Genomic DNA, 26,377 nt, shown 5'->3' on the forward strand with positions numbered 1-26,377 from the left:
GTAAGATGGATGGCACAGACTCAAGCCATGAATACGTTGGAAGGGATGTTACTACCTGATTGAGCCACACTGGATGTCTGATGAGGGATGTTATCCAATAAGCATACTGGATTGGGTTTGGCATCCTGCTATTTGTTAGTTGGGTTATAAGATCATCATGAAACAAGGACTTAAATCTGCACAACTTGCACAATGACACCAACCTCTCTCACCCACAATGTTAAGCTCAGGTGATGACACAATTAGAGGAGCCAAATGTAGAGAGAAGGCAAGCCAACAGTCTCATGTTTAGTTAGTTTGTTCTTTGAGCGATTAGCCTTAGAAGTCATGTAGGGCTTCATGGTGGTGAGCTCACACAATCAACATGATGGCATGAAGAGGATAAGAAGATAAACACAACAGTAATAGTGACTTCATGGTAGAATGGACATTTGTAGAACTTCATGGTAACATGATGGCATGTAAAGGATAAGAAGATAAACACACCAGTAATAGTGACTTACTTAAAAGCATAGAATTCCAAGAAAAAGAGTGCCATTTTTCTTTCTGTTCTCAGTTGAGGCTCCTTTCTTTTTTACTTTGTGTTCCTAAGCCTTTCACACCTTTTAAAAGGAATCACAAGAAAAAAGCTGTAAAATAAATGGATAAAACGAAAAAAAAAAAAAGTCTCAATTGAGCATAAAGGGAGAAAAAGGAGGCTCTCCTTTTTTTTTTTCACCCGCCTTAATTTATATAGTAAAATTTATACATTCCAGGTAGCCCCTCTGATCTTTGATTATTCTCAATCCAAGTAATCAGAATACCATACTTTTGAGCTCCGGAGAAAAAATCAATACTCCAGGCATTAGGACATAGAGACATTGATATGTTAGTCAAAGTTATCAATTTTGATTGGAGAAATAGGATCAGCAACTTGGAAGTGCCCCACCAGACGAGCAAAAAACATCATCTGTTGCTCCAAAGTGAACTTGATGTTCTCAGCCTGTGCCACAAAGCCATTGATTATGTCAGGAACTCACAGACCGCAATATTCAATTAGGAGGAAAATGTCAATATTTTATATGAATCACCTTTCTAAACCCATGTTGTTCTCCTTCGTATTCTATTAAAGCAACCGGCAAACCCTTGTCTATCAAAGCCTTGTATATCTTCCGAGCCTGAACAGGGGGTACAACCTGCAGTACATAACCAAAATTTGCAGGTAAGGTCATTGCTTTGATACCATGAGATGATTGTTTCAAATGTAGAAATGATGACTTCTTGAAGTGAGGCATGTCAGCAAAGTCTGGTTACTAAATTTATGTACAGATTGAAAGCAGAGTATATATGACTCAATCCGCATGAATTAAAAGGACTGTAGAACTTGAGGGTTTGATGGCAAGTATAAAACTCGGAGGCCATTGTAAATAAAACCCTCGACAAGTAGCATGTGTTGAAAAAAAAAAGGTAGCATGTGTTGCTAGATTAACATGGATGCAAAAGTCCTTCTTAATATATGAACCAAAAATTGCTAGTTCCTTGTTTATTCATGACAAAATAAAGCATTTGTTAGGTATGTAGTTGTTGCAGGTGTCTGCCATATATGATTTTGAGAAGATATATATTGTCAACTTAACCAATTGAAAGTCCTACCTGTTAGTTGTAGCTCAAACAAAGATATTCAACTCATGTGACTTAAAGAGTAAAATAACATAGGGAAAGAAGAAAATCAAGTCATGAGTGCAAATATTAACTCGTGTGTATACCTTGTCCTCTAAACCTTGGAACAAAATCACTGGGCAGGTAAATTTATCAACAAAGTTAATCGGAGACCTTTCAAAATAAGCATTTTCACTTCCTACAATCACCAAAGTAGATAAATGTTATCAGAAGACCTAGATACGCAGTCAGATAGTAACTAGATACATAAGATTCCATACTGACCAACAAGATTGTCAAGATAGTAAGACTCAAATTTGTGAGTTTCTGCTCTCAACAAAGTTAAGTCAGCTACCTGTTTTTCATTAATGTGGAAAAGGTCAAAACTTGAAGATATTAAGTAACATAACAAAATGCAAATGTTAAAGCAAAAAATAAAAAAGGAGTACATAAGCAAAGACATTCAATTTTTTGACTTACTAGGATTCAAAAAGTTGTCCAGGATCATATTGCTCAAATATGTAAACTGAAGCTCTACCAATAATCATTTGTCAATTGTGTAACTGAACTATCCAAAGATTAGAAGCTACCTGCTTATAATCATAATTAAAGGGATTTTTGCTCCATTTTGTTGCAACTAAAAGTTGTGTTGACTCCGATTATTTATCATGTCCAGAATGTTTGCCTGGTAGCTACATGAGCTTAAGAAACCAATATGGTCGATTGACCTATTCCCATATTATTTTAGTTTTTTAGACTGGGCTTTCTCAACAAAAATTTGGACTGGAACCTCACATTAATACACTATAGTTTCCATTTGTCTGCTATACTCCCAGGAAAGTATGATGATCATACTTTACTGCAATAAGGAACCAAACTCAATAACACTTGCAGGTTACGTTTAGGACCAAAGAAAACCTACATCATTAGGATAATATATTGCCTGTAAATTATTTCGGCAGGTTGGCAATAGTATTTGAGCTAACTGAAAAGGTTCTGTAGCTACACAACAATGACAACCATTTCCACTATTACAGATGAAGTCTACACTGTAGTATTAAAATAATCAATTTAAAATTATTATCAAAGACAGGGATATCACAGGTAATACCTTCTATCAAATATAAACTACATGCAAATTAATACTCGCAATTTCTGCATTTAGTCACGATGATAGTGCCTGATACATCAACATCAACTTACACCATACAGAGATGCACCAGCTTTAAATGTTTCTCTGAAAGCAAGACAAGCTAATGTGGTGTATCCACCAGCTGACCTTCCAGTTATACAAAGCCGTTCTCCATCCACCTTTCCGCATTCTACCTTGAAACCCAAAAGATTTATATTCTTGGTTATTATCAACAAGGTCATGCTTACACAGAAAAAAAGAGATTCAGAAAAACAGATACCAGAAATCTAGCACAGCTGCAACAATCATTAACATCAACAGTGCCCCACTGTCCTAGAAGTCTTTCTCGGTATTCTCTCCCATAACCTTAAAAAACATTTAGGTCAGTCAATATCGTATTTCTGTTTCTTTCTTGCTGTATTCCACAAGCATAAGTTGTCATGAACAATACATGGAAAAAAATTGAAGGTGGCAAATAAAAAGATTAAAGATGTAGTAACAACCAACTTCTTTCTAGTTTTGAAGAAGCAAAAGGTTCACTGGAAAAGAAAACCAAAAGGCCAGAATAGCCTGAACATGTAAGTTGTCAAAAAAGTGACTCGAACAAGAAAAGTTACAAGTAACGAACCAGTACTTCCTCCATAGTTAACATCTACAAAAGCCCACCCTCGACTAGTCCAGTACTGGATATTAAGATCCAGTATACAATGTGATTCAGATGTTGGTCCACCTGCAATATCATTAAGAGACCAAATGCTGTTAGTTATCCAGCACATACTTTTAATTCCTTGTATCAACTCAGCAAACTTCAGATTTAGGCTTTTCAAAAAATAGACCTACATTTGGCAGAATTTGAACAAAAAGCAATGGAAAACATATAAGAATTGCATATTAAGACAGCAGTCCACACATTTAAATGTCATAAAGAGATTTTGTGCTTCTTTACAGCATAAGGTACACATCAGTGAAATGTCAAAGCAGGATATTAATCTTTGAGAATCCTTATTTTATCAAAGAAGAAGGAAATCATGATAATGAGGATTAATCAGTGAAATGTCAAACCTTTTCAAAAGAAATTCTGAGAATTAATCAAGAACTTGGACTAACCAAGGGTTACAACTTATAAGAACAACAGCAACAAAGTCATTAGTCCCAAATATTTTGGGTTCGTTACATGGATCTTCTACAGCCATTGAGATATATAAAAAGTCATATATTTAGTTAAGTTCAGAATACATTAAATCTTTATTTATAGTTTCTATTAAAGTCTTTTTAGATCTTCCTCTACCTCACCTCGTACCATTAATATTAATTATTTCACATCTTCTGACTACCGTATCCAGAGATCTCCTCAGCACATGCCCATATCATCTTAAACGATTTTCTCTCATCTTATCCTCCATCAAAGCGATACCTAGTTGTTCGTGAATAAAGTATTTCTTTTCATATCTTTCCTAGTAACCCCATACATCCATCTCAACATTTTCATCTCGACAACACAAACTTTTTATATATGTTTTTCTTAACCACCCAACACTCAGATCCAAAGCATTGTTGATCTCACAATTGACTTATAAAATTTTTCTTTTAATCTCAAAGGTATCCGATGATCATACAAGACTCTCGACACCCCTCGCTATTTTGACCATCGTGGTTTTTACTCTATGAATAATATCTTTATCAATCTCTCTATTTTGTTGAATAATTGATCGCAAAAACCTAAAATTTTTACTTAAAGGAACTTCTTGTCCATCCGATTTAACTATATTCTCTTGTCTGTTTCTAGACTCACTAAAATTACATTTTATATATTCAATTTTAGTCCTACTTAATATAAAATCTTTAGTTTTCATGATTTGCCTCCATAGCTAAGTTTATAACTAAATCCACTTAGGCTCCCATAAACTAAGATAATACCATCAGTAAATAACACACACTACGAAGGTCTATCATGTAAGTGACTAGTAAATTCATTCATTATCAATGTGAATAGATAGAGACTTAATACGAATCCTTAGTGTAATCTGATGCTAATAGGAAACTCACTAGACACACTCCCTATAATTCTAACACTAGTGACTACATTATCATACATATCTTTAATAATATTAATATAATTAATGGAAACACCTTTTTTTTTCTGAGACACACTATAATAAATCCTAAAGAACCCTATCATAGGTTTTCTCTAATTCAATAAAAACTATATGTAAATCTATTTTTTCTCCCTATACTTTTCCATTAATTGTCTTAATAAATAAATAACTTCTATGGTTGATCTTGCAAGTATAAAACAAATTAATTTTCAAAGATATTTATTTTAAGTCTTATCCTACATTCGATAACTCTTTCCCGAAGTTTCATAGTATGGCTCACTATTTTAATTCCTTTATAATTTGAACAATTTTATATGTCACCCTTATTTTTGTAAATTGGCAAAACTTTTTCTCCATTCATCAGGCATCCTTCTGAATCTCATGATTTTGTTAAATAAGCGAGTTAACCAAGCTACTTCTTTGTCCCCTAAACTTTTTCAGACCTCAATAGGGATATCATCAAGTCCTACACTCTTAGTTATTTTCATCTTCTTTAATGTATCTTTTACTTAATTAGCTTTAATTTTATGAATAAATCTATAATTATTAAATCTACCACTATTATTTATCGTTAAACCTAAGTCATGTATAGTTATCATTAATAAGTATTATTTGATCTTCATTTTTAAAACATCTAATATTACCTAAATCCTTATACTTTATTTGCCTAGCTTTAGCAATTTGATATATATCTTTTTCACCATCTTTAATACCTAATTTATTATACAAATTATCATAAATTTTATATCATTCTTGTCATACTAACCCTTTTTTTAGCCTCTTTTTTATATTCTTTATATCTTTAAATTTTTTTCTCATTTTTATAATTTTGTCAACCTTTAAAACATAATCTTTTAGTAAAAGCTATTTTTTGAACTTCCTTACACCACCACTAACTTTCTGTTAAGGTTGCACCTCTACCTTTAGTCTCATCAATAATCTCCTTTGTTAAGCTCTTAATATTATTAGCCATCGTACTCTAAATAATATTAATATTATCCTCATCTAAGTTCCAAATCGCCTCCCTTTCCATTTTATTCTTAAAAGTGTTTACATTATCATCTTTAAAATTTTACCATATAGTCCTAGTAATTTTTTAAACCAAGGATTAAAATTTCGTACCGTATCGGAGTTTCAAGATTCGTTTGATACGATACTATATACTGAGCGATATATATATATATGTATATATATATATATATGTATATGTATATGTATGTATATGTATGTATATGTATGTATATGTATATATATATATATATATAATCGTTTTCGTCGCGACATCACCTCTCTTCTCCCCGCGACGCTGACGAGGCGGAGGACTCTTCTCCCAAGCGGACGAGAAGTCACTGACAGACGAGGGAAACCAACGTCGATCTCCAGGTTCTCCTCGTCTCCCTATTCTATCGTCCCCTTCTCCCTCTTCTTTCTTCTCTTCTTCTCCCTCGATCCCCAATCGACGGTCCATGTACCGGTCTGCTGGCGGACCGATACATATTACATACTGCTTGGTACGGGTGGTATTATTCGAAACTAAAAACCTTGTCTTTTCTTCTTTCATTTTCTACAGTAAATATCTAATACCATGAAGCCATGAACCTATGCTGATTCATCAAACTTTCGTTAGGTATAACTTTACAATTCTTACAAATAACTTTATCTATCTTTCTAGTGAGAAAAAAGTCTATTTGATTATAGTTATGACTACTCTAATAAGTAATTAATGTTCATCTCTTTTCTTAAAGTGAGTATTTACAATTATAAGATCATACGAAGTTGCAAAATCCAAAATCATACCACCATCTTTATTTTTCTCGCCATAACCAAAGCCCTAATGCACCCATTTATATTCACTATATATTTTCCCTACATGACTATTCAAGTCTCCACCAATTAAAACGAATGATATCATCTAAGCTTTCCCAAAATTCTCTTTTTGTTTGATTATCCAATCCGACTTGAGGGGTATAAACAATAATGACATTAAAAACATCTTATCCTTTCATAAATTTTAGAACTATAATTTTATCTTCAAATCTTTCTACATCTTCAACATTGTTCTTAAAATCCTTATCAACAACAATTCCTATATTTCTGTGTTTAACTTTTCGAGCATACCAAATTTTAAATCCAGTACTATCAATCTCTCTAAATTTTTACCCTACTCACTTAGTCTCTTGTAAGCAAATAATATTTATTCTTCTTTTAATTGTCTGTCAAATCTAATTTCTTCCCTGATAGTGTTCCTATATTCTAAGTTGCTAACCTAACCCTCTATTCTTAGACTATTGGTCCAAAATAATAAGAGAACCCTTGCCTACTTGACACCACATCCGGGCACCGATGTGATGGCCGCTTCCAAACGACCTCCTAAGCCCTAACCCACCGTTTGCAATTCGAGATATCTATGTGGTGAAGGTGACTCGTATCACTTTCGAATGACGACCTAGCTCTATATTGAAATATATTAAGATTCATGTTCATGAGATCTAACATAGTTTTACGCTAGTTGTCAATGACCTAAGGTAACTCTCCACCTTTTTCATCTTTACAACTAATAAGAAGCTCTCTCAAAACTGGTGGACCTCCATATCAAGGAAGTTAATTTCAAGTACAAGACCCATGTAGGTCCAATCGCATATCGTGCAAGTTTTGTTTATAGAGAAAACCAAAAAAAAACATGATAAAAATCAAGAGAAAATGAAAGAAACCTAATTTAGGGTTATTTCTCAACTATTCTTGACAATTACAATAAGTATTGATAACAATGAAGTTATATTAGTTTAGAAAACAATATGATGCAAAATAAAAATATAAAATCCTTATAGATATAGCTTAAATCCACAAAAATCTAAGGTTCAATTTTGTATATGAAGCCCTAACTTAGGTATAATTGGCCAAGTTTTGAAGATCAACCATAAATCCTAACATAATTGCATGAAATTAACCTAGACAATAGTTTTGGATTTACATTGATTTAAAGAAAATACAAACTGGATCTTAATATTTAAAATTTCTTATTGTGCCAATCAATCTCCCCCAATAGACCTAAATAAATTGGAAGGAAGTTAAGAGAGATTTAGGTGAGTTCTAAAAGAGATTTAAAAGAAAATGAGAGTCGGAAAGAGAGAGTGAAGGGAGAAAAAGAGGGTGAGTGGTTGCTAAAAGGCAGGCAAAAGAGGCTCCAATGCCTCTTATGGATGCTAACACCGCAACGTGAGGTTACCAGCCCGTACAAACCCAGTAAATGGGTCTGTGCTAGCAGTGAGCCTTATTATATGGTAAGATATTAATATGGTAAAATATGTAACCCTCAACCTTCAACAAAAATCAAATTAAACAGAACTGATACACTTTTCAACATGAATAGACATATTCCATAGTTTTGCATGTCACATCCTGAATGAACTATCTTATACAAGGTAAAAGCTCCATTAACTAACCATACATAGCAAGATAAATGCACAGAAAAGAACTGACAGTTCAAAAAGATAAAAGAGTAATTGTTATTTAACAGGAAATATCATTACTGACCATGGCTTTTGACCAATAATGGAGGTTTTTCATCTGAACATGCTTGATAAATGGGATTTGAAGGAGGGTAAAAATATGCATAAGCATTCTGGCCAGGACACTCAGTTGGAAACTCAATAATTTCTGGCAAGCTAAAGTATGGTTCATATTTTGTTAAATCTGGGGAAGACGACCAAAGTACTGAAGATTCTATTGCTTTTGATTGGGTTGCATCTAGTGTCACCTGATAAAACAGAAGAATGTCAGATGTCATTGATAATTTGAGATCTTAAATGCCATGATGCCAACAATAATCTTCAGTGGTTCATTGTTCAACCTTCACAATTGACAATGGATGGGTAGCTGATGCACCTTCAATATATAAGCAACAGGAGCCAGAAACCTGTCAAAACCACAGGTATCGGAACTTATCAGCTGTTTAAGCAACTAAAATCTTGATTTAGGGGACACAATAAAATGTATATCCACTCAACAGTTCCTGTTTAAAGGGACACAAATTGTCACCACTCAACATTCTAAGTAATCAAACAAATCATAAATTAATAAAAATCTTCTGGACCACAGATGTCAGAACTTATCAGTTGTTTAAGCCATTAAACGTCTAATTAAGGGAGACACAAGAAGATGTAAATAATAATCCACTATATTTTATTTTAGAGGGACACAAATTGTCAATTGACACAACCACTCAACAGTTATCCTTTTATACTATAACCGTTAGACTTACAATGTTACCAATATCAGTCAAATGAATATCAAGTGACGAAAAGGAACCCTTAACAGAGTCCAAAATTCCAATGTACGACCTCCCATTCTGTCTGCGAAAGGCAAAATTATTTTCAGGTAAAGCTTACCAAAAATACTAACAGAAATTCGAAAGAGAAAATAAATTTATAGGAACCTGTAAGTGCAAACAATATTATCATTTTCCCCATCTTTTCCAACAAAATCATATGAGCTAATGCCAAATACCCATAGAGGTCTTGTAAACTCGGCATTAAATGGATAAACAGCTACAACATTGTTTTTGTGTTCAATCTGCACATAAAGATATAAAAAAATCAAATCCATAACAAAACAAATGATAAAATGTAAGGAAAATACACATTCCACAGAACTAACATATAACAAGTGATTTACTTTATCAGGATTTTAAGCATGATGTCATAAGCACAACGGACTATGTAGAAGCCAGAGGAAACTTCAACCATTTTATCCTTAAGGAATCTCATACTCACAGATTGTTTAGAAGAAGAAAGGATAACACCAGGATCCTGGTTCTGAAACGGATGGTTCTAGTTCTACATTTTCTGGAACCGGAGCCAAAGAGGATCCCAACAGTTCCGTTTCAATTCCAAAACCGATGTTTTCAGTTCTAGTCATTCTAAACCAGAACTGCTTTTTTTTCAAATAATTGTTAATTTAAAAAATTAATTTATAGCAGAAACACAATCGTAATTATATTTCAAAATTTTCATCAACATGGATATATTTCTATAGACATGATGCGACTTACATGAAAACCTTCTCATTAACTTATATGGGAAGTTAATAGTAGCAATACAATGCTGTACACAATTTTCAAAATTTTCATCAAAACAGATAAATTTCTATACACAATTTATAGCAGCAATATAATACTATTTCCATACGCATAGCAACAGTACAAATTATTGAGTACTTATCACGATTGTTTACATTTAGAAAGTGAAAAAATGAGGAAAGTTATAAAATAATCATTAACTTATATGACCATTATAGTGCGACTTATAATCAACAAACTACCCCCAGCCTTCTCAATATTGTTGTTTATCTAATACATTGAGTTTGGTGAATGAGCTAGTAGAATTAGCAGGGAGAAAAAGTATTGTTGCAAAGAAAAAAGAAACGGAGGGAATTGTGAAGCTCGAACTCCAAGCTTGATGTTTATCTAATATGAGCTTCGGTCCTACGGTCGATGATTTGTAAGTATTGATTAGCCATAAACTCATCGGAGAATGCTTACTAGATCTCCTTTCTTGTTGTAAGTAGTATATATCTAAGATAAGTCATCTGTAAATGCTTTTCCTTATTGACCTTACGGAGGATAACGCAAAGCGGTTCCACTCCTGTTATAATTTCATTAACGACCTCACAAAATCTAAAAAAAAGAATTATCTTTTCTAACTTTTTTCCATCACTTGATGTTGAATACCTTTAATCTGACCATTCCTGTGATATGGCCATTGCCTTAAGACCGTGCCTCTTTTGCTTGATTGACTTTAAGGTGATGAAATTTGTTACAGAACGAGTGATGCCGGGTTGGAGTATCTCACTATTTGTATACTTCTGCATCAACGAGTGGACTATGATGGTTGTAGATAAACTTTGTCACCAATTGTGCCCTTGCCATACGCTTTCTTACTGATGGTAACTCACTAATGCCCTTCAACATAAGGTCCATGATGAGCTACATATAAAGTCCAAAATAGTATTTCTCTTCGCTCCTTCAATTGTAAATCGGCCTTCTTAAAATTAGCTCCATTTTCGGTCATAATATGGACAATGTATCATGGCCCAATCTCCTTTATCACAGTGTTCATTAGGTTCTTAATATAGTTTGCATCTTGAATTTTATTGGAAGCATTAACCAACTTATAAAATATGACCCTTTTATTGCAATACATAGGAAAGTTGATAATGCTCATTCTTGTAGATCCGATCCAACTATCACACATTAGTGTAACCCCATATTCATTCCACCGGCCCTTGAAGGATTTGATCCAACCATTCAATTCTACCACCTCCTCATCTAAATAAAGGTTGTGTATCTCCTTTGGTGTTGGTTGGATCCTTGTGTTAGTCTTTTGAATTGAAGACATCATACTCAGATAATATGGAACTTAAGCTATGTTTGTTGGAATTTTGTGAAAGTTGTTCCACGTTACTATTGTCTTATCAATATCCCATTTCTTTTCTTTTTTGTAAGCATCATCAATTCTTGTTTGTTTTGTTGTGTGTGGAGGATAGGCTTGTGAATCAATATCAACAATATCAACAATTTTAGGTGTTGACCTCCTATCAAATCCTCTGATAATATCTCAGATTCCACACTATCTCATTTTTCAAGTTTTTCAAGTTTTTTGGTGCCATCGACATGCCCTGTCATACCAACACTAGGCACATCGGTACAGCGCGGCACGTGCCCTAGTCGGAACAATAAGTCAAACCCTAATTAAAACCATTAAGTAATTAACTTTCAGACCTAAAATACCAAAATAGGATGCATTTTAGCTATTGGCTTTTCCCCGTATGATCAACTTGACAACCTCCTATTGTAAAGTTGAAGAACTCGAGGATGACTTCTTGATAAGTTTATTCCCCTCTTGTTAAAGAGGGTGAAAAGAACACTTCAACAGAACGTCAGGATGAGCAATAAAAACATCAGGCACACAGCACACTTATTTCTTGCCTTTGAATTTCTATAATAATGATTTAAATTCATTGTTTTAAAATAATAAATTCTAATCTTTCAACTAATTATTTTATTATTATTATTTTTTAATAATAATTTCTAATCTTTCAAATAGTTAGTTTGTTAAATCTTTCTTTATATATATTTTTTAACATTTATGTGTTCTTCTTCTTAATTTTCTAACATTCAATCAATTAGCATTTGTGGATGTTTTGCTTAGTTACAGATTTAATCAGTAAAGTTTAAACTTTTGTTGTTGAAGAAAAAAGATCATGCGTACAACCAAGGTATGCAATATCGTACCGTACCGGAGTTTCGACGTTCGTTCGGTACGGTACGATATTGTATACCGCTCGCTATATATATATATAATTCGGCGACGTCGCTTCGTTTATATTATATTATATATATATATAAGATTATAAATATTTATATATAAATATTCTTATAAAAGGCGACATAACATCGCCTTTTATAAAACTATTTTATATATAAATATTAATATATATTAATATATATATATATATATATATATATATTTCGTTCCGTCCGGTAACGGGCGGTCCGTGTACCGATCAGCTGATGGACCGGTACGTACCACTCGTACCGGGCAGTATTATTCGAAATTGCATACCTTGCATACAACAATATACAAGTAATGATAGAATAGATACTAATTTTTGTACATGTTAACTTAAGTTAATAGTCTCACTGAATAAACTATTCTTAACAAAAATCCCTGTAAACCAAGTTTTAGTAAAATTAATATTTTGTTATTAGTCTATGTGGAAGAACAATATGCAGTATATAGTATATACAAAGGAACCAAGGTTTTCATAAGGAATCATAAAGGACATAGCTCAAATTCATTATGTAAAAAAGAAAGGATTATCATCATTTTTTATGAGAACAAACAAGAAAGTGCAACAGAACAAGCATGGGAGCATGAAAACAGTAAACAGAAAAATAAAGTAACATGCAGACTAACAAAATAAATTGAAGATAGAGAAAACATTACCCATTTATAAATATTCCAAAACCCACTGCCTCGATCAGTGATGAAGAACAATTCCCCTGTGAAGTCACAATGAGAAGTAACAGATTGGAGAATGTAGGGGCAATAAACATCGACAAAAATTTTTTTGAATCTACAGCACACATAATTGTCTCGCCATACAAAATGCTATCTCAAGATTGGATGTTTGACCATCACAGAGAGAAGTTGGTACAATGTGAAAAGATAATTGTGGTGGCGAGTTGAGACTACACATAAGGGCATCTGTTCAATACATAGCAAGTGTGGTACACTAGTATATTAAAAATTTTGAGATGTTACCTTATCGGCACCAACAACAAATATGATTATAGCATAAAAAGTCCCGCAACAAGGATATAGAGGTTGAAAATAATTTTCTAGATCCAACATACATTGGCAGGTCAAAATTCTGCAAGTTGTCGAAATAGAAATGCATGGACACCAACAATTCAAAATTTCCAATTTATAAATGCAGGTAACGAGATCCTTGTGAGGACTCAAACTCAATAATTATACAATGCAAAAAAGAAAAGATTATGCACTTAAAATTCATCTTGGGCCAATGATTTGAACAGAGCTTTTATTGATGGAAAGTCACCTTGGTCTGATGGAAATAACATGATTCTACTACCAAACTGAATGACAGGACTCTACAGTTGGTGAATCAGGATCCTCAACACTTTTTAAGTTGTATGTCTATATTTTTTTATGAGATATGGTAGATTCGTCGTACCTGATTTTGGAGCTGCTCCCATGGCATATTATGTTGGTAGTGTGCGAACCCTTAATGTATTGGTAACCATCATCATCATTAACACGTGTTCTAGGAGCCTCCTAAGGAAAGTATAACCATGGCATGTAGGGCAGCGAAGTTTGGAATCTACTAACTAACCTATTGCTCTATGATGTACGATCGATCAAACTCGAAAAAGATACCAACTATCACCATATATCTATTGGCCATGAGATCCTCCGTAATATGAAGGTTACGAATACAACGAGCTCTTATTAGTGTCAACATTGTAGACCCTCTAACGCATTTGTTCAAAGTCATCGATTGTCTATCCTTTCCTTTATCCTTCCTAACATAAACAATATGTATAAATCCTCGAGCTTCGCGATTTGAATCTTGGGTGGCATGCGTAAAGTATGGCTCATTCGTACATGCCCAACCTCAGACTAAGTGGCAATAATAATCAATTGAACATCGCCACTATTTCGATGCACCACTATTGATGTCGCTACTATCATCACAAACCTCATGAGGCGCAGACCACGAGGGAGATGGTGTCTAATAAACGGACTAACTAGTGCTCATCAATCATGTTCTAGCAATATAATTACTCATTTGATTATGAATTCTTCCAACCCTATTGATTTGTTTATCTAATAATTTTTTTTAGCAAAATGGAGGCTACAATTTGGACCTAATCCAACAACTCCTGCTGACCTTAATGATTTTAGTATCATTGGAAAATTAATAAAAAAAAAATGCATTATTAACCGTTGATCAAATAGGTAAATACATATTTGTACATATTAGTCACCAACATATCATATTTTAGAAGTGCCCAACAAATTCAAATTCAACATCCACATTGGTAGATCAAATCCATATGTCAATGTAAACCTTCCATGAAAATACAAGAACTAGAGTATTCTCGAAAATAACAAGAAGCATCACAAGACCATTCAACATGAACCATATTCAAGCTCAGTTCTTGCTTAAAGCATACAGTTTTCACATGGACAAAAATACAAACTGAACATATATATGAAAATTTTATCAGATCTTAATGAATAACTTAGCAGAAACTGATCTGATGCTGAATAAAATAGCATTTAGCATCACGAAAATACTTAAGAAATGAGTTGCTTCAAATCATGTGGAAAACATATGGGATGGCTATCAAGAGGCAAATCTTGGGTATCATAAAAAAGGGAAATATGCGAAACCAGGAAATATACCTTTGGGTGACCATTTTGGTTCGGTTGGAGACTCAACTATTGTAGGATCACCACCAGCAACACATATTCGCTTGGACAGCTCTCTGTGAATAAACATGAAACAAACAATAAGTATTGGAAGACCAATACTTACAATCAAAGTTAACTACATTGTAAAATCAAAGCCTGTAAAAGGAAATATCTCAAATAATGTCAAAAATTCAAATCAATATCCTATTAATAAGTAAAGAATTTTTTGCACCACAAGTCAATAAGACAGATGAGTAAAGCACCTTCACCTTATGATGATCAAGATGGAAATTCCAAAGCAAAAGCTAACTAATAAGCTAGATAAAAGTTGAAGAACCCGAATGATAGAAGAAAAAGATATTATATTAAGCACCTATACACATTTATGAATTAACCCAAACAAACTAAAAAAACAAGTTGACATTGACAAGGCTCTTATGGTCACTGAACCTTGTTGATCTCAACTCGAAAGCTCTGAATCAAGGAAAGTCCATTAAACTTCCCTAAGAATTATAATACACTCAAATAAAGCAACTATTTTATGTAGTAAAAGCTATTTTAGAATGTGATAGAGCTTTGTGTCCTCATTTATTGGACATGAAAGCAATGAATTGACTGTCAAAAGAAAATACCATATCAAACAAATGACTCAACCCAAAGATTGCCATGTTGATTGGCACATCATGTTTACTTGTGCTAAAGGTGCCAAGTGCCAACACATGACAAGGCCAATTTTTTGCCCTGTGCTGGTTGGCATAGTGGCATCTTGACCAGCACATGCCTGACGGTTGTCAACATGGCACTCCTTGCTTCAGCCATGCAGTCACTGACTATCAAGAGCAACATAATTATGCTTTTATAACCTCTTACACAGTGTAAAACATGAAATGTCTATTTCCATATCAACGCATGTCCTCACCCATTCTCAGAGAAATATCCAACCCAAAGTTCAGCTTTATCCCAAGGCATGTTAGGGTGGCTCCACTCTATCCATGCCATCCTCTTCCCACTTGGATCAACACGTGGAAAAGCATAAAAGTCATTGCCGCTAACAAGTTCCTTTGGATCTTGAAGACATAAGATTAAGAAGAAAAGCATTATTTATAAATTCAGTCCCTCAAAAATTATGTCACAACTAGCATGTACTTGGTGAACACTTAGTAGCATAAGATGTAATTTCATGTGCTAAGATAAATATTTGCACAAAAATGTTTTACCTTGAATGTTTACATCATTGAGATGAATACAAGCAATTGTAGTGCTGGGATTCAAGTTGCTTTTGCGATGATCTGTAGAAAGCAAATGGAAGGGTACCATTGAAGAGTATGCTATGAACTTGCTACTTGTAAAGTTGAATCTTTCAGGTGTTCAGTACAGCAATTAATGTCTCTAACTGACCTTCCATTACAGTAATATAGCGACTATAGTGAGGGTCAAAATAGCCATCTGCATAACAGACTAAAGGTCCACCATAGTCAGGAGTAATAGGTACTGGTGAAGGACCTGTGAACAAAAGTGCTTGCTATCAAGAGGGTGATTAAAAGAACAGAAAAACTATAATAAGTGTAGTATGATAAACTGAAAATATGGAAGACAAAGAACCTACAACTAAAAAAGAAATGATGTCAAAAGTGCTGTTTATTTTAACATCCGTTGCAAAGGAGTAGCTCTAGATGCCGCTCTGTGAAATAATTAAGACTAGAAACAGGTACCATTTTTCTTAATGGATTTCGAATTATAACTTCCACACACACCAGGTTTTTTACGTTAGGAAGCAGGGAGTGTCAAAGAAAGAGTAAGATCATAACAACAAAGTTAAAGAGGAGCAATTTGTACCTCCAACAAAAAATTTATATAAGCGTTGATCTTTATAGTTAGAGAAAATAATGATATCCTCCGAAACAGCAAAAGCACCACCACCATACTCATGGGCCAAGGTTCGTGATGCAAACTCTGAAGGTATAACGTCTGTTGGTTTATCTTCCAATTTTGTCGATTCCTTCACAATAACTGCACGTCTGAATACTTAATTGATTTAGCAGATGGTTCCCCGGCAACATAATAAGCAAGTGATTGCATTGTAAGCTCTGCCCTTTACAAGTATACAAATTTTGTTGCAAAAAGAAGAGAAAAAATGGTTGATAGTAAATTACACAATAGGCATGAACAAGTCTTTACTCGTTATAGTCAAATACCAAAACATGGTATGCCATGCAGAAATTACCTGCACAAGATTAACAGCTATTATATATTCAACTCTCTATAATTGCAAGTATCACCTGGAACCAAGCATTGAAGTTTTGGGTAACAAGAAGTGTTATTTTAAACCATGCGGCCACATTTTGGCTAGTTTTGGCAGTCACAGAAGGTATGACATGTGCACCGTACCAAATTGTCTCCGGCCAACGACATATCAGAACACCCCAAGCCGCCTGATATTTAAGATCTCAATTTGAAGGCAACCTTTGTAACCATGGTAAGGCTGCTCATTTGTGGGTAACCTTTTGGTTCCGCAACTGACCAGTCAATAATATTGTCTTCAAAGAGTGGAGTTTAGGACTGGCATAAGAGATCAGCCTAGTTACGCTTTTGTGCAAACGCCATTTTATCTCCGTAGCCATAATGACTAGAGTGCTTATTTCCTATCTCGACCCTTATTGTCACAATCATTAGTTTAGGTTTGTTGTCAAATACTTTACAACTACCTCGAATGTAACAGGATCACAGAAAAGCAACTAGACAAAGCTCTCGACGTACCCTCCTTCCTCGGGGCGGGTCTCGATCCAGACGAGGCGGCCATCTCCCCCGACGGAAATGCCGCCGAGACGCTTATCAGCGCCAGCGACGACGTCGGCTGTGATGGGGGACTTCCAGGAGCCGTACGGCGCCGTGACCTTCTCGCCGCCACCGGATGGTGGCGGAGTCGTCGCCGACGCGGACGCCATGGTCCTCCGAAGGCTGGACGGGAGGGTGCGGTGCTTCCCCGGTAGTCCGATCGAGAGCGAGATGCGGAGACGAGCGGGGGCGGCGAGGAGAGCAGTGAACCGAGTGGCCCAGGGAGCCGTCGAAGTGACCACCGCCATGCGCTTGGGGATTTTAAGGGCCATCCCAAGCAATCGGAGGGGTAGAGAAAAAATCGTGGTGGGGCCCAGCTTATGAGGTGACTGTCTACTGGCCGTTGATGCCGGTGGCCACCCGATCCCATCGCCAGACTATGGTTCGCGTGGCTTCTTACGGAGAAGCATTCCACAAATTTGGTGGAAGTTTCTCCAGTTATTTCTCCCTTCTTTTTTTTCGACATATTTCGAGAAATAGGTGTTCAAACCTAAATGGATCTTGTGGATTTGTTAGAATAATAAAAATATATATAAGATCCGGTGCATATTAAGTGAGTGGTGATGAAATGGGCACATCCAAATCATGTTGCCCCACATTATTTGTATGTGTCGACAACTACATAAATAAACATTGAAAGATTTGGAAACGTTGAACCCTTCGGCGCACGTCACTAATCTCCGAGAGCTTTTAGTCCGCCAGCTGGCTATATGTAGATGTGTCCTTAACGTGTGCTTTCAAAGCAGCATAGAGCAAAGTTGTGATATGAAACAGCCTCTGCTGTCTAAAGAAGAGGGGAAGGAGATCTCGTTGCCATCGAAGTAGACAAAAACTCCAAAATGACCAACGAACACTGGTCAAAAGAGTACGTTGCAATAATCGGCAACAAAGTTTCACAGCGCTACACTCATCGCATAGGCACATCCACCACGACAAGGGCAAGCGAAAAAAGCAAGACAGCAAAGTTGAAGACGTGTTCAAATGTCTGGAGATGTTAAAAAAGAGACAACGATGTTTGATCGGCAGAACCTAAATTTATTTTGAAATGTTTAGGGAAAAATCCCTCGTTATCCATCATGAAAATGTCCACTTGAAATTCTAACCTCAAAGAAAAGGAAAATGATTTCTCGCGGGATCCGGAAACTTTGTCTTCTCAGCCCCGACTGTGCATACCTACAGGCTGAAGAGTGAATTATCAACTTGGATGAATTGCTTCATTTCGGTAAATCACATGGTAAAAAAAATCCACCTGATGATTTTTTATGCTAATCAAATCTCTATGTATATGACCCTTGTACCCAGAAAATTCATGCACAAAAATTCGGAGCTGAAGTCTCTTCAGCAATTTTTATCCTGCAATAACGACATGGCCAGAGGAATGGTGTCAGCTCATGTGAATAAGACTTCCAAAAGTCTATCATGAAAGGTGAAAACATGTCAAAGAAACATTCTGATATGTTTTTAAAATCCTTGAGAAATGTCATTGTCAATAACCTCATTTGTCGCAACTGATTTGACAGAGGTCTGGAACATTCTGGAATAAGCCTTGCGCTCCTGGTCTCGTCTATCAGCTATCTGTAGACAAATTAGCAATTGAGATAACATCAAGATTGGCGAAAGCACTTTCACTTGATGGTTACTTGCCTTCTTCTTTGCAGCTGCAAGTTCTTTCTTTATGCCTCCTGAGAATATCAGAAAATCGAATCAAAATTTTTAAAATTACAACATAGATGGGATGCATGTTTAATATAAAAGAAGCACACCATCATTCGGCTCTAACTCTAATGCTTTCTTGAAGCTTTCAACTGCAGCATCCACATCATTGAGTGCCATGTGTGCCTGGCAAGAGTTTTGAATGAATAGCTTGCATAGTTATAGCTTCTATAAACACTGTGATCAAAAGACGGTATCAAATAGCAAAAGAAAAAACAAAAGAAAGAAGCAAAAACTAGCAGTCGACCACTTGGAATTTTAAAGAAACATGCATTCGGTCGCATTACATATGTGGGAAACAATAAACTATCATATATGTAGGCAGAGACAATAAACTAGCAAAGGATCATTCACTACAAGATTCGCTGCATCATGCCATCAGCATCTCAAACAGGCATATTTTTTATGCAAATCTGCATAAAAATACACGAAAAAAAAAAATCAAGGCATATTACACACGAAGGTCCAGATCACATCCCAAGCAACCAATTCAAATATATCGTTGCAGATTCTACTGTATGTAGGTTATTGAAGATTAACAGTACATTCAACTTTAGAAACAAAGGTTTTAAAGAGAAAAACACACATCTGTCAGGTAAACACTGTCCTATCAAGTACAGACCATTGAAAGCGTTATCAAAATCAATATAAGTGTATAAAATCAGTATTATAACAAATTGTATGAAATTTTCTTATTAAATACAGTTTATTGAGAGCAATGGAAAGATTCAGTTTGTACTAAAGTTATTACTATGTCAAGTCAGATAGACTGCAACCAAGCAATTTACTCAAATTATGGAAATTCAATACTAAAGCGAAACATTTTAAACCAAGAAATGATCATGTCATAAACATGCTATTATAGCAATGTAGCTGTCTCCAAGTTATTGTAATAAGGTATGGCTTGGAAATTAGCATAAAGATCCTCAGAATAATGTTGCATTAACATAGATAAATCTTCAAAGAGAACATACTAACCTGACCTTGTCGAAAATACGCCTTTGCATTTCCCTCTCTTTCACGCAATGCAAAGTCAGCATCTAATAGAGCACCTTTCAAATCTCCTAACTTCAACTTGCAAGCCTAAGGGAAAAAGCCAATGAGAATGAAGCCAAAAGAATAAATATCATACAGTGAAATAAAATTGCAAGCAACAAGCAGCTATACCTCATTCACTCCAATCATTGTCTTCTATCTAATTAAACAAAAGTTGACTTTTAGAATATTTTTTCGCAGAGAGTTCATGACACGCAACTAGGTCATAGGTTATGGTAAAACTTCTGTGAACAGTCTATCAGAAGTATTTGAACTATCAAGCTATCACACACTAAATGGTTGAATATAACAGGGTAAGAAACTCCTTCCCACCAACCAGAACTAAGTCTTTACCAATTTTACATAATTTGATCTTCATGAGAATGAAACTAGTTCAACCTTGTCCAAGGAAGGTCCAGAATGTTCATACTACCAAAGTTATATCAGAATATAATGCACATAATTCATATTATTCAGAATGGAAGCATATACTAGAGGTTGGAAATTACCAAAGAACGCTTTCTGGTAGTAATACTAGCTGGATTATGTATAACAAAGATGAAACAAGATACACTCATCAGAGTATGAATAATCTTAGGTCAGCATGAAGAAATCAAGGAAGATTATAACTGTTTGGTATAAATAACCGACATCAAGTAATATGCAAGAACGAGATCAGAAAAATCAACATATCATATGCATGATTTATGATATTTCCGTTATTACAGTTATTTCCCAAACCAACTGAATGCCAAATAAAACCCTCAGCAATCTCCTAGTTGTCAAGGATTTTCCATGCACACGAGCGGAAACAAAATAAGTGAAAATGAGAGATTTCCTAGGATAAGTTATTGATCCTACTTTAACTAAGGATACAAGATGTCAACAAAAGGCTATTAACTAAGATGACCACATCTACATCTATAGTTCCAAGGTCACATTAGTTAAAGGCAGACAAGTGGCAACTTTCAACTGGCAACGCAAATGAGAAAATACAGATGGAAAATAAGATCACCGGAGGATCTGTGATGATGAAAGGACATATAAACCACCCGATACCACCAGAAAGAATTAATAAAAAAATAACATACCAACCGCACCAACCTATATGGTCCAGTACCAATCAAGGAACAGTAAACACTGGTTGGTCCATACCAATCCAACCAGTAATTGAAACCACAAAAAAAATTATTAGTATTTTGACTATTTTCTATGCTTTCAGCAACCCAATTAACTTTGCTACAGATAGACATTACTAAATATTGCAAAATGGACATTTGATAATATAAGTATTGTCATAGAAGACAGAGAATTCCTGGTCTTTCTCTATGTTTTCAGCAATCTAATTTTGTGCTACAGATTGTCATCAATAGATAATACTACATAGTACATAGACATTTGATGATAGATAAGTTTGCAAATGTGACTGCATGATCATGAATGTCTCTTAATACGTAGGTTTTCATAAGCATGCTAGCCATATCTACAAGCATTGATGTCTAGATGTGTAATGTGATATCATTTCCCAAAAAAGATTCAGAAAATGTAGATATGAAAAAGATATATGACAGATAGACAATAATAGTCAGATAACATTGACCAAATCAGGATGAAGAGACAGTCGACTAATCAAGTACGAAAGATAATCAAGGCACTGTTTGAGACAAACAACCAGTACCTATAGCAGTTTATTATAAAAAAACTCAGTAGTGCTACCATGTATTCACATCACATTAAGAATATCAAAGGAAATGATTCATGGAGGCTGCCATTGCGAGGAAGTGCCAAAGAAAGTGAATCAAAATGTTTCACCAAAAAGTACAAATGAAAGATATTCATCTTTATACAGAGTTTTACAATAGATGATTTGGAAATATGTCATATGGGGTTCTAAGCAAGATGCTAGACAGATATTGACCAAGAGTTGAATGCCAAAATTCTTCATGGGTTCAGACTCAAATCCAGGGAAAGATCAACCCAGGCTAGAAACCTAGTTCAGTCAGCAATCGTGGAATGAAGCCTTTACTGAAAAAATACATGGAATTATTCAGGTCACACCAGCATAAATAGATTAAAAAATTAACACTAATAAAAGTCTTACATAAGAATTGTTTGCAAAATGGCACAAATATGAACATCCTGTGCCCAAAAAAAAAAAGAATAGCGAAGCATGTTATGTCATCTCATACAAAAGATCTAGAGAAATGAATAACCAGTTTCTGCCCAATGCTGTTCAATAGAAAGGCATGCTAACAGGCTCAGCACCATAATCAAACTTTGCTAGAAACATATTGGCAAAGCTTCATGCCACAAAACACCAATATTTTATCTCCCTTAATCTACAATTTAAGCATGTGAATGAAAATAAGAAAGCTTACAGAACTGTTTGTCAATATAATTGACTTGGTCTTCCGCAACAACGAGCTCTTCTCTATACAATCCAAAAATCAAAACAAAGAGTAGTTTAGCTAAGAAATCTCAAGTGCTCGTTAAATAGCACAAAAACGTTCATGAAAGGAGTTACTTGCCTTCATCAATCTCTTCTTTTTCCCAGCATATGTCCAAGTAGCGCAAAGCCTTCCTGTATTTTCTAAGAGCCATCTTATAATCTTGTTTCTGCATGGTGTATAAGTTTTATAAATTTAAAACAGGACAAAAGAGCAATTAAAGAAACAGAAAGGATCTGAATAAAAACATCACATCATGTGAACAAAAATATGCTAGAGTCACAACACCAACATGCTAAGCTGTCCAGGCAAGTACAGTACCATGAAACTTCCACAAACACAAGGTGAAAAACAATAAAGCAAAACAAAGAAAAAACCGAAAAAGAGAAGTTGTATTTGGTAACATACAAAATTTGGAGTGGAAAAGAAATTAAATATTTCACCAAAACAGAAGATATTATAGAGACCAATGTGCAGCATCAAATATGTTCCACCTTGAAGAAATCATTCCCAAATGTCTTGGCAGAGGCCACAGCATTCATCCACCAAGAAACCTCACTTGGTTTGTCATCAAGATCATTTGGCCAATCAGGATACAAGTCACCATCTTTGAAGAAGTTTGATACACCATCATCAGCCCCCTCAGGAAGTTCTCCACAGTCCGAAATTACAACATCAACAGTAGTACAATCAGCATCACCAACAGGAGTGTGCTCAATCGAACGAACTACTCCCATGCCCTTAAGCACCTTCCCAAACACAACATGTTTTCCATCTAGATGAGATGTTCGAGTAGTAGTGATAAAAAACTGAGAGCCATTAGTGTTAGGGCCAGAATTTGCCATTGACAGCATTCCTTTTCTTTCATGTTTCAGTATAAAGTTCTCATCCTCGAATTTTAATCCATAAATGGATTCTCCTCCTGTCCCATCACCTGCAGATATATCTCCCCCTTGTATCATGAAACCTTTTATAACACGATGAAAACATGAGCCCTGAAATAAAATAGTAAGGACTCAGCAGAACTGAGGAATACAAAAAACTGTAACAAATTTTATTAACAACAATATATATCTGGTTTTCAAAAATGTTCATAAATAAATGATAAGAACATAGAGAAACAAATCAATCACGAATCCAATGTCAATCTAAACAAGGTCAACTTGTTACAAATTTTATTAACAACAATGTATATCTGGTTTTCAAATGTAAAAAAATGTTCATGAAAAAAGTGACAAGAACATAAAGGAACAAATCAATCAAGAATCCCACGCCAATCTAGGTCAACTGAAACCTAATATTCACATAAATTCGGCGAAGGATTAGGGTGGTGCAGATGCTCAATTGAAAATGAATCCTAATTATAATCAGTGGACTATATATTTTTTTTTTAAATAACTCAACTAGCCTCGTCTCAACAAATTTCCACCAAACAATTTATCAAAAGCAGACAGTGGTAAACCAGTCAGAACAATACTAAAATGATCAAGGCCCTCATGGAGAAGTCAAAGGTGTAGCTAAATTAAAAATATTACTTCTTCACAACCAACACATAAATCCCTTGTGAAAATATCATCATGTAACGTCAATATTTGGATAATATTGTATTGGATCCTGCTTCAATAAAACAAGGAGATTGGCTCTGATTAAAAGATAATAGCTGCTCGGTAAATATTATGTAGATCCCCCGCGACAACTCAAGAGAATTCCATCGACAAAAAGAACACAATTACACCCATCATAACAAAGCCTCACTAAACTGGCACAAAACAACCTATATGGTCTAATGCCCCTTATCTTTAGTGCAAAGAACTTAAAAAGTTCATAGTTAAAGCTTGACTGTGCCCTCCCTTCCAATTGCCCTCCAATGCTAATATATATGGACCACCTTAATTTCTCAACCAAATGGCCTCACCTCCCACCATCTTAGTTGTTCAAACATACATTACCCCAGCCATCCTATCCAGCAAAGGCTTCTTCAGTATACATGAAAAACACACATCATCCTATATTGAAAAAGAACTAGGAAGTTCCTCAAAGCATTATTATTGTTTTTTTCCTTTGGAAATAAGAAGTTGTATAGCAAATTGACATTCCAAGTAAATGCACATTTCAACTCATGAATTATGGAAAAACCATTTAAGTAAGTATCTGAACAAAATTTTAATAATTTGACATTAATCTTAACGTCAGCTCAAATTTTATCATGTCTTCGCACCTGGCATGCATAAATCAACTCCTCTCGCCGAGATATACTTCAAAATTGAAAAAAATGAGAAAAGAATTTCTCAATACTAGAACATAAGGCATAACCTGAATGATAGGATTTGGCAACAGATGGAAGAAGGCTCTCAAGCATATTCTTGATTCGCGTTCAAGAACATCACAATATTTTATAGAATTTGACATAGCAGTTCCCGAACTATCTAACAGCCGAATCTATACGTTTCTTTTTCTCATGTTTAGTTGCTTCATGCCAACATATCTCGAGGGATGGTGAAAGATGCATTGCCAACGAAAATTACTTAGTTTGGTCATCCAAAGAGTCGCTTCCTGACTCCCCCATGCAGCCATATATCAAACGCCATAAGAACAAGAGAGAGAGAGAGAGAGAGAAGGAGAAAACAAGAACAGAAACTCTTCCCGTCGTCTCTGGATATTCCTCTATTAGCCAGCCGAGGAGACAAGGTAGAACCCGCTCCAAGTCCAAGCAAAAAGACAACAATACCCCAACCGGGACCAAGAAACCCACGTCAAGAACGACCACCTCAGCTCGTGATTTCGCAAGAACGCAAAGGGCAAACCAACAAGACCGGACCAGAACACATGGAAACAAAATGGGGGGGCGGGGATGGGGCGGCAGGCGAGGGTGTGAGCGAGACAAGACGGCGTCACCTTGAAGTGGAGGGGGACGCCGGTGTGGGGCCCAACGCCCTTCTCCCTGGTGCAGAGCGCCCTAAAGTTCTCCGCCGTCCTCGGCACCACGTCGGCGAAGAGCTCCACCACGATCCGCCCTTCCACCTCCCCTCCGATGCTGACGTCCATGTAGCACCGCGGGTTCCTCTTCCCCTCCGCCGCCTCGTCGCCCCCGTCTCCCTCCATCTCGCTCCTCACCCGCTCGACCAACAAACCCTAATCCTCTTTCTCTCCCCTCCTCTCCTCTCCACTCCACTCCACTCCTCCCCGCCCCTCTACTCGACTTACCACTATGCGAGCATGAGATCGCTTCTTTATTCAATTTAAACTCCAAGGCCGGTCATTAATGACCCCATACCGAGCGGGGCGACCTTTTAAGGACTCGCCCAAAAAAATAAAAAAATAATTAATAAAAAGATGAAGCATGTTATTTATTTTATATTTTATTTTTCTACTGAGGTGCGGGGCACGAATTAATGGTGGTCCCCTGTGGGGACTGTTGTGATCCTGGACGCTGCAACCTGTTTCTTTCTCCTGGGTTCTAGAATCATCCACGCAAGCATT

General features: G+C 35.6%; 2 protein-coding genes across 7 annotated transcripts; both read right to left on the bottom strand.

The window, feature by feature from the left end:
* Window positions 1-672: 672 nt before the first annotated feature.
* Window positions 673-17,974, bottom strand: LOC135585126 (uncharacterized). Of its 2 annotated transcripts, XM_065165035.1 has the most exons (18): window positions 17,625-17,974; window positions 16,704-16,885; window positions 16,266-16,370; window positions 16,085-16,156; window positions 15,787-15,934; window positions 14,859-14,941; window positions 12,873-12,928; window positions 9,302-9,438; window positions 9,128-9,218; window positions 8,717-8,782; window positions 8,401-8,623; window positions 3,399-3,500; window positions 3,051-3,136; window positions 2,842-2,964; window positions 1,924-1,993; window positions 1,746-1,837; window positions 1,071-1,175; window positions 673-982 (listed from the first exon to the last, which is right to left on the bottom strand). In XM_065165035.1, exons 1-18 carry the CDS (start codon window positions 17,972-17,974, stop codon window positions 869-871), a joined length of 2,205 nt encoding a protein of 734 aa, XP_065021107.1. In that variant the 3' UTR covers window positions 673-868. The 2 variants fall into 2 exon arrangements, with proteins under 2 accessions (XP_065021107.1, XP_065021108.1); XM_065165036.1 differs by lacking the exons at window positions 1,746-1,837; window positions 1,924-1,993 and having other exon boundaries at window positions 17,625-17,968.
* A 693-nt stretch (window positions 17,975-18,667) lies between these two features.
* LOC135643964 (peptidyl-prolyl cis-trans isomerase CYP40-like) lies at window positions 18,668-26,137 on the bottom strand. 5 transcript variants are annotated; one of them, XM_065161275.1, is made up of 10 exons: window positions 25,793-26,137; window positions 23,392-23,892; window positions 22,979-23,066; window positions 22,829-22,881; window positions 20,394-20,498; window positions 19,466-19,541; window positions 19,347-19,384; window positions 19,197-19,277; window positions 18,952-19,055; window positions 18,668-18,875 (listed from the first exon to the last, which is right to left on the bottom strand). In XM_065161275.1, the coding sequence occupies exons 1-9, from the start codon at window positions 25,997-25,999 to the stop codon at window positions 19,041-19,043; spliced, it is 1,164 nt and encodes a 387-aa protein (XP_065017347.1). In that variant the 5' UTR covers window positions 26,000-26,137; the 3' UTR covers window positions 18,668-18,875; window positions 18,952-19,040. The 5 variants fall into 5 exon arrangements, with proteins under 5 accessions (XP_065017347.1, XP_065017346.1, XP_065017348.1 ...); XM_065161274.1 differs by having other exon boundaries at window positions 18,668-18,882; XM_065161276.1 differs by lacking the exons at window positions 18,668-18,875; window positions 18,952-19,055 and having other exon boundaries at window positions 20,399-20,498; window positions 25,793-26,114.
* Between the last annotated feature and the right edge of the window lie 240 nt (window positions 26,138-26,377).

The sequence above is a fragment of the Musa acuminata genome, chromosome BXJ3-8 (genome assembly GCF_036884655.1).
Source record: "Musa acuminata AAA Group cultivar baxijiao chromosome BXJ3-8, Cavendish_Baxijiao_AAA, whole genome shotgun sequence".
NCBI lineage: Eukaryota > Viridiplantae > Streptophyta > Magnoliopsida > Zingiberales > Musaceae > Musa > Musa acuminata.

Bases quoted from the DNA above. Each gene is read 5' to 3' on its own strand.
- LOC135585126 (XM_065165035.1), bottom strand. From the start codon at position 17,974: ATGGCCCTTAAAATCCCCAAGCGCATGGCGGTGGTCACTTCGACGGCT. The intron at 16,371-16,703 runs GTACAAATTGCT...TTTTGTTCACAG, and splicing joins ATATAAATTTTTTGTTGGAG to GTCCTTCACCAGTACCTATT. The intron at 1,176-1,745 runs GTATACACACGA...TATGTACTGCAG, and splicing joins TCCAAGGTTTAGAGGACAAG to GTTGTACCCCCTGTTCAGGC.
- LOC135643964 (XM_065161275.1), bottom strand. From the start codon at position 25,999: ATGGAGGGAGACGGGGGCGACGAGGCGGCGGAGGGGAAGAGGAACCCG. The intron at 23,893-25,792 runs GTGACGCCGTCT...ATTTTATTTCAG, and splicing joins GCGTCCCCCTCCACTTCAAG to GGCTCATGTTTTCATCGTGT. The intron at 23,067-23,391 runs GTGGAACATATT...TACACCATGCAG, and splicing joins TTGGGAATGATTTCTTCAAG to AAACAAGATTATAAGATGGC.